The 10,739-nt window shown below is 47.7% G+C and overlaps 1 protein-coding gene across 1 annotated transcript in view; it reads left to right on the top strand.

Moving 5' to 3' along the window:
• The window catches only part of DCLK1 (doublecortin-like kinase 1), a 304,341-nt gene that overhangs the window by 190,379 nt on the left and 103,223 nt on the right, over positions 1-10,739 (top strand). Inside the window, exon 5 of the mRNA XM_006879588.1 lies at positions 684-800. Coding sequence (XP_006879650.1) covers positions 684-800 — 117 coding nt within the window. The remainder of the gene's footprint in view (positions 1-683; positions 801-10,739) is intronic.

Below are 10,739 nucleotides of genomic sequence, written 5' to 3'. Positions count from 1 at the left end.
CACCTGGTGGACAGGTCCTGTGGAGCTGAGGGCCTGTGCACCTGTAGACAGGTCCCGTGGAGCTGAGGGCCTGTGCACTGCGTGGAACTGAGGGCTTATGCACCTGGTGGACAGGTCCTGTGGAGCTGAGGGCCTGTGCACCTGTAGACAGGTCCCGTGGAGCTGAGGGCCTGTGCACCTGTAGACAGGTCCCGTGGAGCTGAGGGCCTGTGCACCTGTAGACAGGTCGCGTGGAGCTGAGGGCCTGTGCACCTGGTGGACAGGTCCGTGGAGCTGAGGGCCTGTGCACCTGGCGGACAGGTCCTGTGGAGCTGAGGACCTGTGCACCTGTAGACAGGTCCCGTGGAGCTGAGGGCCTGTGCACTGTGTGGAACTGAGGGCCTATGTACCTGGCAGACGGGTCTCGTGGAGCTGAGGGCCTATGCACCTGGCGGACAGGTCCGTGGAGCTGAGGGCCTGCGCACCTGTAGACAGATCCCGTGGAGCTGAGAGCCTGTGCACCTGGCGGACAGGTCCCGTGGAGCTGAGGGCCTGTGCACCTGGCGGACAGGTCCTGTGGAGCTGAGGCTGGGCCTGTACAGCTGGTGGCTGCCCTCCTGGCTACCTATTTGCATGGCCAATGTGCTGTGTGCTGTGGGGGAGGACATGGCATCTCCACTAATGACTATTGTCTTTGTCCCCAGAATGCCGTGTGGTCAAGTCCACCTCATACACCAAGATCGCCCCATCCTCTCGCAGGGGCACCACCAAGAGCCCAGGTCCGTCCAGGCGCAGCAAGTCCCCGGCATCCACCAGCTCAGGTGAGGCCATGCAGGAGGGGTCAGGAGGTCACGTCGCCTCCTGGGAACCAGCGCCAAGCTTGTGCACAGCGGGTTCCAGGTTGATGTTAGCACATGCTGGAGGGTGTGAACAGACTTCCTGGAGTCTAGTGTGTCTGCTGGGAGGCAGAACATCAAGCTGCTGGAGAAGCAGGTTCGCTAGGACTTGGGAGTCTCAGCTTCGCCTGCGGTCCACTGGTTTTGCTGCCACTGTGTCAGGGAGCCTTCCAGGCTGAGGGCCCCAGCCCCACAGGCCTCTGTTGAAATTCTCCTTCCAGTTTTGGGGGAAGAAGGCTGGGGAGCTTTTCAGCTCTCAGTTATCAGCCTTCCATGTGATTCACATCTAGAGCAAAGAAGAGAACTCGCCCTGCCTTTGGGTGGGTTGAAAGTACATGTTTGCCTAAGAGCTTTAAAATCTTAATTTCAGATTTGAATCAGTCTTTGGATTTTAATCATTGATCTGTAGAGTAAGTCAAAGGTGAACAGAACCAAGCGGCTTACTGTGGCAGTCTGTCCTGGATCTTCTGGGAGAGAATCTAACCTGAGAAAAATATTTGTGTCATTCTCATGATGGAATACTATGCAGCATGCAGGAGCAGTGATGTGGTAAATCACTACCTGACTTGGAAGGGACTGGAGAGCATTATGCTGAGTGAACTAACTCAGTCCCATAAGGACAAATACTGTATAAAACCATTATTGGAGAAGATGTATGAGGACACAAGGAGGCAGGGTAGGAGCAGAGTGGGTAAGGATGGGCTGGGTAGTTATTCATAGGGTTGCACAATTTGATGAGTGGAGGGAGGGGTAGGAAGAGGAAATGGGAAAGATCCAGTGTGAGAAACAATGTATACGAACTTCTTAAGTAAACAAGTATAAAATAAAAATTTTATTTTAAATAAAAAAAATGTGTCAAATACTGCAGGTCAGGTGTCGTGTTGACAGAAGTATTTTTTTTGGTCAAAACGCCAAATCTGTTATCAATAAGTCAATTTCAGCTCATGGCAACCCTGGGTTATCTGAGGCCCACAAAATATCACCCACTGAGTTATCACTATATTTAGAAAATAAAGATGCTGATTGCAAAGACAAGCCCACTCTGCTGGGACTGTGTGAAGACATTCCAGTCTGTCCCAGAAGCCTTGGCCTCCTGAGGACCTGGGTTGGAGGTTGGAGGGTGAATGGACCCAGGTGCTCCTCCCACAGCAACCTGGTGACCTGTCTCAACCAACATCGCAGCCTGGGGGCCCAGTTCTGTCACATGTGACATGTGACGTAGGGCCTGTGTGGCGTCAGAGGGTCACAGAAGGAACTGTCATGTAGGACATTCTAATCTCTGAACGGGGAAAGAACAGGAGAAGCTGACAGAAGGAAGGTGAGGAGGTGGGGAGAGCGTTCCTGAGGAGGCAGGCCTTGAAATGGGAGCTCAGGTAAGGGATCTGTGGAGTGTGGAGAACCTGCGAGACTGGTCCCTGTCGTCGCCAGTTGTCGATGTTGAGTCATCGCATGATAAACCCATTCCAGACAGAAGGGAACACCGTGCCACCTGACGGTGAGTCAGTGTGTTGTGCATTAGGCTGGCAGTTCAAATCTGCCGGCTGCTCTGAGGTGGAAAGGGCTGTGGAAGCCCAGTGACGGGTAGCCGTGTCCTGGACGTGCTGACTGGAGGTGGGCAGTTACTGTCTGATGATCATGAATCTGTGGCCTGAATTGCGGCCGTGTGTGTCCGGTACCTCCTCTCGCAGCTCTAGCACACAGTGGTGAAAGGACGCAGCGTTTAACCAGAAGGCCACAGTTCAAGGCTGTAGGTCGTCCCAAAGGGGAGAGCAGAGGCCTCTGCTCCTGCAAGGACGTCAGCCTCAGAGACCCTGCAGGGTAACCCACTCTTCACTCTGCAGAGTCATTGGGGTTAAGGATCAACTTGAAGGCTGTAGGTCTGGTTTTTGCTTGATGCATATTTTATTCTGGGTCTCAGCCCTTCTTCTTTGTTTGTGAAATGAAAGTATCAGGAGTGATTTGGCATGGAGTTCACAGCATCCCCTGGGACCCAAGCGTGTGGGCATAGTATGTGTCTACGGGTTTTCTCCCGAGTCCTTGTGACTGAAATGCATATGGAGCACACGCCACCCGGTAGTATCACCCACACACCCCAGTGATGTGGACAACAGGCTTCGGTGGGCCCTCTGTCATCTCTCCTATTTAAATTGTCCCTCCTACATTCACCGACCCTCACCACCCCCTTAGCCTCCCATGTGACCTTGCACACTGCTGTTTTCAGTCTGATCCTGTAGACAGAATTCTCTAAAGGTGAGCTCCAAGAGTTTTTCAGTGGCCGAGTCTTTGGGAAGTAGACTGCCACAGCTTCCAGGTCCCGTTGAGTGAATTTGAATTATCAACCCTAGGGTCAGCATCCAAGCCCAGAGTTTATACTCCAGGGCACAGCAGTGGCCTGGGATTTCTCTCTCCACTAGGTTCTCGTCTGGGATGCTAACAGTGTTGGTGCTGTGCCTCCTTCCTGGGATTGAGAACTCGTACTGACTAAGCTCAACATTTGTGTCTATTGGTTTTATCTTGGTTTGTTTGCCTCAGGTGTGAGGTGTGTTTTACTATTGGAGAGAATGATTACTGGGTGATGTACATGCTGAATAGGGATAAATTATAGCCCTGAGATGGGCTGCGAACGTCCTCTGGTAATGTGGCATTGATTGTTTGGACTGTGTGGAACCCACCAGTGAGACTTTGCTAAAGGAAAAAGTGAAATCTACCATGGACTGCAAGAAAAAGAAATACATGTCTGGAAGATGGAGAGTCGCAATGCTCCTTAGAAGAGACATTGTCAGACTTTGTCTCATATATTTGAAATCACCTCAGTCAGGACCACTCCCTGGGCAGTTCATGATGCCTGGTAAGGCAGAAGACAGATCCTCAACAAGACAGACTGACATAGACGTCATGACAGTGGCAATGAATAAAGCAGAGAGTGTGAATATTTAATTGTACAAAATCTAGACACACACCAAGAAGCAGTTTTTTGAACAGAACAAGAACTATATGGTTTAAAATCAGGAAAGGTGTGTGTCAAAGTTATATCCTTTCTCTGTCCCTGTTCAATCTGTATAGTGATCAAGAGACCCCTTGAATGATCAGGTCATTCAAGAAGTTGGACTCTAGGAAGAAGAATATAGCATCAGGGTTAGAGGAAGACTCATCAACAACCTATGTTATACAGATGGCATAATCTTGCTTGCAGGAAGTGTAGAAGACTTGAAACACTTATTACAGAAGATCAAAGACTACAGCTTTCAATATAGGTCACGTCTCAGCATGAAGGAAACACAGATCTTCGCCACTGGACCTATAGGCAACATCATGATAGGTGGAGAAAAGATTGAAGTTGTCAATCATTTCATTTTACTTGGATCCACAATCAACACCCATGTAACAGCAGTCAAGAAATCAAAAGACATGTTGCATTGGGGCAATCTGCTGTCAAGGACCTTTCCAAAGTTCTGAAAAGCAAGGATGTTGGTTAGGAGACTAAAGTTGGCCCAATTTAAGCCATGGTCTTTTCATTGCTTCTTTTACATCTGAAAGTTGGAGAGTGAATACAAATGACAGAAGAATGGATGTCTTTGAACTTTGGTGTTGATGAATAGTATTGAATGTCCCCCAGACTGCCAAAAAGAACAACCAAATATATTCTATAGAGAATCCTACCAGAGTACTTCTTAGAGGCAAGCATGCCTCTTAGTCTCAAATACTTTGGACATACTCCCCAGAAGAACCAGTCTTTGCTGAGACAGCAAGCTGGGGAAGGTGGAAAGCCAGAGAAAGAGAGGAAGCCAGATGGACTGATGGAGTGACTCCCACAGTGGGCTGGCACAGGGCAGAGACTGGGCGTGGTGCAGGACAGGCCAAGGAGCAAATCTGTTGGCCATCGGGTCACTATGAGTCTTACCCAAATCAGTGGTACCTCATAACAGTGGATTCCACAGGAATCTCAGGGCAGTGGTCTTGGGGAGTCCTCCTTCTCAGTTGGTCCAGTTAGCGTGGTTTGGCTTTGGTCATTTGAGGCTCTGTCCCTCTCATTCTATCAAGGTCCATCTTTCATGGCCATGATAGACTAGCCAGTAGTGGGAGCGAGCACCAGCTAGTCCTTCTGGTCTCAGAGGCCATGGCTCAGGTAGACTCTGTCCTGAAGCTAATACAATGGTGAAAGAAACAGTCCGGTTCCCAAGAAGCGTACAAGTCACACTTCTAGAAATGTCCAGATAAGAGTGGTTCATGCGTTGGTCGGATTCAATACCCTCGTGTTGCAGTGGATTTGCCCAGTAGAGTTCCACAGGAGGCCACCTTTGTGGGAACAGGTCTAGGACCTTCTTCCTGCAGAACTGGTGGCAGGGTTAGAACAGAAGAGTTTTCCGTTAATGGTCAAGCTCTTAACCACTGTGCTGCCAGGCCTCCCTATGTACAAACAATGACAGCTAGGCTGTAATCTAAATGTTGGTAGTTCAAAGCCACTCAAAGTGCCATGGGAGAAAGGCCTGATCATTGGCCCATGCTGGGCACAGGATCACTCTGAGCTGTGTGAGGTCACCACAGTTAGGACCCTCTCAACAGAGATGGGTTTTAACATCTGGGAAGCCCCGATTCCTGTGCCATCACTCCAAGCACACCTCCTCACAGGTGGGCTGGTGCTTGCCTGCTTAGTCGATTTCTACCCTGACAACAGTGCCATTCCGTGGGTACCAGACTTGAAACCCTGGGTAAATCCTTGGCAGCTATGCAAAAGGCTGGCAGTTGGAACCTACCATTCGCTTACAAGGGAAGCCTTGGAAACTTATGGGGAGGTTCTCCTCTGTCTCAGAGGGTCACTAGGAGTCAGAATGTACTCCAAGGCAGTAGTTTAAGGTTAGAACATAACCGGATGTGGCCCTCAGAGCCTGGCTTTTTTTTTTCTTTCTGTTTTTCAAATTTCTTTTCTTTAGACTTGAAATTTGGAAGCAGGAGTGGCATCCACTTCCTAAACAACATGCCTCTGGAAATTCTATGAACTTTGAGAAACGACAATAGTTATAGAAAGGCTTCAGGCCTTTTGTTCATAAGGTCACTATGAGTCATGCTTGAATCGATGGAAAGCAACAACAACTACAGACTTTAAATTACATAAATTTATGTAAAATTCTTTTATGCAGTATATGGAGATAAGACAAGTGTCCACTCTGGGGAAGTAGAGTACTTGAATCACTTGCTCGTGCGATTTGCCAAAGGTTTCATATTCACGTCAAAACCGTCAGAAGTGGCTTATCCACACTGCAGATGGTATTAACCTCTCTAAGTGTGGAGACTTCAGTCCTGTGTACCACACAGAGGTGCTTTTCCATTCAAGGGTTCTGAAAGTGTTCTGGAGCAGAACTTACTTGAAGAAAAATCCAAAGACTGGTGGTTCATCCTTTGTGTTGTAGTGCTGGTTCCTGAGCCTAAAACTCTTCCCTCCTGTACTGTCTCCATGACTCCTGCTTCAGTCATCCTCTGTGTGTTCTCAGAGACAGCATGGAGAGGTTCTAGCACCACCACAGCCACTTTCTAGTTAATTTATACACCTCTCACTGCAAGTCCACCAAACCATAAACCAGGCTCTCTTGTGTCAAGTCAGCTCCAAGTGATCTGAGGACAGAGCAGAACCGGAAAAGGGATTTCTAGACTTGGATCTGTTTGAGAGATTGCAGGTCCTTCTCCATCGGTCCTCTCAGGGTGTTGGAACCACCAGCAGGCTCCTCTGCTAGTTACCAGGAGAGGTAATTGCATCAGTTCTGACCCACAGCCACAACCCCCGGGACAAGAGACCAAAGCTGTGCCCAGTCCCGTCCTGGAGCCCGCTGCTGCAGCCGCTGGAGCTGCATCTCATTGCAGGTCGGCTTTGTATTTCCCATGAAAGCAGATGATTAATCTACTTTAATCAACATGGCATTCTTCATCATGAATTGGTCCCTCCTGATAATGTAACCAAAGTACACAAGTCTCCGTCTCTCCATGCTCACCTCCAGGAACGTCCTTACCTCCAGGAACCTTCTCACCTCCAGGGAACATTCTCTTCTCCAGTGAACATGTTTACCTCCAAGAAACCCCCTCAGCTCCAAGAAGCAATCTGGTTGCACCTCTTCTGAAACTCCAAAACAAACACATTGTTGTTGAACAGGAACCAGCTCAGTGCTGACCCTCCCAGTGCTTTGGGACCTGGAGATCGTGTGGGAGATGGTTGTACATATTTCTCCCACAGAGCCAGTGGTGAATTTCAATCACTGAGAAGGATGGCCTTCGTGTGAGCAGTGCTCACCCCGGTTAACCATACCACCAGGGCTTTGTCCATTCTCCTGGCAGCCATAGTCTGTCTATGGCCAAACCCTTTTTGTCTATGCCAAAACCCTTTTGCAAAGACGTTAATTCTCGCTTGGTCGTCCTTACTCATTGTCCGGCTTTTGCGTGCATAGAAGTCAATTGACAATTGACAAAGGGCTCCCGGATGCTCCTTCCAAAAGAGGAAATCACCGGGTCTTCCTCTGACAGCCGCTGAGGCTTCAAACCACCAGCATTTTAGCTAAGAGCTGAGCACTCAGCCAATTTCACTGCCATGTCTCCTGACACTGCCGAGGTAAGTGGTAGATCAGGGGTTTCCCAGCTAGAAAGCAAGCAACTTAATGACAAGGATTGTGGTACTATCATGCAGCACTGGGACTTAATGCATGACCAGTACATAACAGGTGTTACTCACAAAATCCTTCAGTGGTTTTTCCAAGAGTGCTAGCTAGCACTGTGCTACATCAGGTGAACCAAACTGCTAATGACAAGAGGTCACCTGGAGGCCTAAGATGAGCCTGACCTGAGCCAGGATTGTCAATTGGCACCAGATTACCTCGCTCTTTCTCTAGAACAGCTGGTTTGAACTACGTAATCACTATGCCACCAAGCTGCTAAGAGAAAGGGAGCAATGACACATTTCTAGTTTGTAGAGTGACTTAGGAAGTGTTCTATGACGAGAACACTCATGGACGAGACCATGAGAGCTACAGTGCTTTCAGATCGAAGCCATCCTTAGCTATGTCTTCTTGGCTCCATGACAGGAGTTTTATTAGGTTGCCACCAACCTGTGAGCACCACATCAGCAAACAAAGGCCTGTCCCTGACGAGAGATTCACTCTGGCCACGACAGGAAAACAGCCTGTCTCGGAGGACACACTCCTCCCCTGCCGTGTTTTAGTGCCTTCCAACCTGAGGGGTCATCTCTGGCTCTCTTATGAGCCAGGACATGATATTTTCAGTTGCGTAATATATGTGAAAGTTGGACAATGGAGAAGAGTGGTGTCTTTGACTTGTGGTGTTTGTTAAAAGTGTTGAATATCCCATGGGTTCACACAGCCTGTCTCAGGTCGGAACTGCAGGCAGAGCACCGCTGAGAGACAAAGATGGTGAAACTTCATTTCTGATTCTTTGGGCGTTTGTCTTTAGGGCCAGTCTTTGGAAAAGGACATCATGCTTACAGAAATGGACGTTCAGAGAAGGAGAAGCAGCGTTCAGTGAGTGGACCCACAAGAAAGGACTGAAATTGAGCAGAGACTGTGAGGCAGGGCCAACTCTCAGCCCCCTGCAATCTGCCAGTATCTCATACTGTGGCTAGAAGTGATGCCACCAGAATTTATTTTTGTCAATTATTAGTAATTTAATTTTTATTTCAGTGGATGTTTACAGATTATGATGGCTTTATGATGGTTTTTCATACAATCACTCCCAGATAATTTTGCTTCGTAACATGCATTGATCATATCCAGACCAGGCAGAAAGGCTGAAGGAGTAGCCCTGTGCATCTCTGCGGGTTACTGTCTGGTACAGGAGTGTGAGCTGACCCCTCTGGGGGCCCCAGGAAGTACATTGCCTTTGAGTCAGTTCTGACCATGCCAGTCCTTCGCTGGGTATCCAGGCTGTGAATCTTCATAGGAGGACAGAGCCCACCTTCCTCCCTTGAAGAAGCTGGTGGGTCTAACTATGAACCTTTGATTAGCAGCTCAGCACGTTATATGCTTTGCCACCAGGCCCTTTCATGTGCTGGAAGCCTTTCAGAGTAAGTGGTGGCTGCAGAAGTGGACCGGAGTTCACCACTAGTGACAGGGTCACACAGATGGGCCACACGTTTGTGCTGCTGTGTTGAGTTTGCTTCAGGAGTCAGGCTGGCACCAGGGCAGCTGACTGAAGAATTCCATTGGTAAGTTGAACTTTAGTAAGTCAGATGAACTTGACAGCACACAACAGCAGCACTAAACAGGTAAACTCTGGGGGTGCAACAGGCAAGCACTCACTGCTAACTGTGAGGTTGGCAGTTTGATTCCACCTGTAGGAATATGGGAGGAAGACATGGCAGTCAGTTCCCTAAAGGGTCACAGCCTTGGGGCGGGGGGAGGGGGAGGTTCTGCTCTTAGTAGAGTTGGAATGGATTCACTGGCAGAGGGCTTGAGATGACATCCGAGGGACAGCAGGCACGAGGTTAACACCTGGATTTAAAAATCATCTCTAGAACAGATGTGAGACACTGAACACTAATGATTGAAGAATGGCTGACATCAAGGACATCATCCATGAAGAGAGCAAAAGGTCATCACAAAGACAAAAGAAGAAGAAAATACTAAAATGGATGTCAGAAGAGATTCTGAAAATCACACAGGAGCTTAAAAAGAACCAAAACGAAGGGGTGGAAGGTCGAAGTAAAGAGATGAGCGGGTGTCACAGGGCAGCTCAAGACAAGAAAACAAGCTGTTAGGACAGAATGTGCAGCATTCCTCAAGTTGAAAGAACAGAAAAACAAATCTAAGCTTCATGCTGCAGTATCTTGAATGTAGGCAAAATATTGAATGACCTAGGAGGCATCAAAAAAAGATGGAAGGAATACACTGAATCACTGTACAAAAAAAGAATTGACAGGCACAGAAATATTTCAGGTGTTACCATATGAACAAGAATGAATAATAAAGGAAGACGTTCAAGCTGTGCTGAAGGCACTGCCAAAAAATAAGGTTTCAGGTGTGGATGGAATACCAATTGACATGTTTCAAATGACAGACGCAGCCACACTGTGTTCACCAGTCCGTCACAGGAAATTTGGAGGACAGCTCCTGGGCCTACTTACTGCAAGAGATCCATATTTGTTCCCATTCCCAAGAAGGGCAATCCAAAAGAATGTGGATTATTATTGAACAGTGTCATTAATATCACATGCAAGCAAAATATTGCTGAAGATCTTTCAGAACAGCTGGAGCAGTATACACACACAGAGAGAGAGAGAGAGAGAGATCTGTTAGAAGTTCAAGGTGGGTTTAAGAGAGGCCTGACTGAAAGAATATCAGAAGAATGTCTATTTGTGCTCTGTTGATTATACAAAGGCATTTGATTATAATAAAAGATGCTATGGGAAGTATATTTAATGACTCAGAAAGCATCAAAAGAAGATAGGAGGAATTCAGAGTCACTGTACCAAAAAGAACTTACATTGAAAAATTTCGGGAAGTATCATGTAAGCAGGAGCCAAGGTAATGAAGGAGTAAGTGGAAGCTACATTGAAGGCACTGGTAAAAACTAAGGCCCCAGGAATCAATGGTATACCATTGACTTGTTTCAGGTAACAGATGCAACCATAGATGTACCCATCAGTCTATGCTAGGAAATTTGGAGGACAGCTGTGTGATCAATGGATTGGAAGAAGTCTATATTTGTTACCATGTCCAAGAAAGATGACATAACAGAGTGTGGAAACTATCAAACAATATCGTTAATATTACATGCAAGCAAAATGCTGCTGAGATCATTCAGATGTGGGAAATAAAACCTATCAAATGCAGAAATTATAACCTCTTCAACAAATGGTGCTGGCAAAAC

The sequence above is a fragment of the Elephantulus edwardii genome, unplaced genomic scaffold (assembly GCF_000299155.1).
Source record: "Elephantulus edwardii isolate Elephantulus edwardi_28Jun2011 unplaced genomic scaffold, EleEdw1.0 scaffold00004, whole genome shotgun sequence".
NCBI lineage: Eukaryota > Metazoa > Chordata > Mammalia > Macroscelidea > Macroscelididae > Elephantulus > Elephantulus edwardii.
Note: the sequence above shows the minus strand (reverse complement) of the source record. Positions and strands in the feature narration are given on the sequence as shown.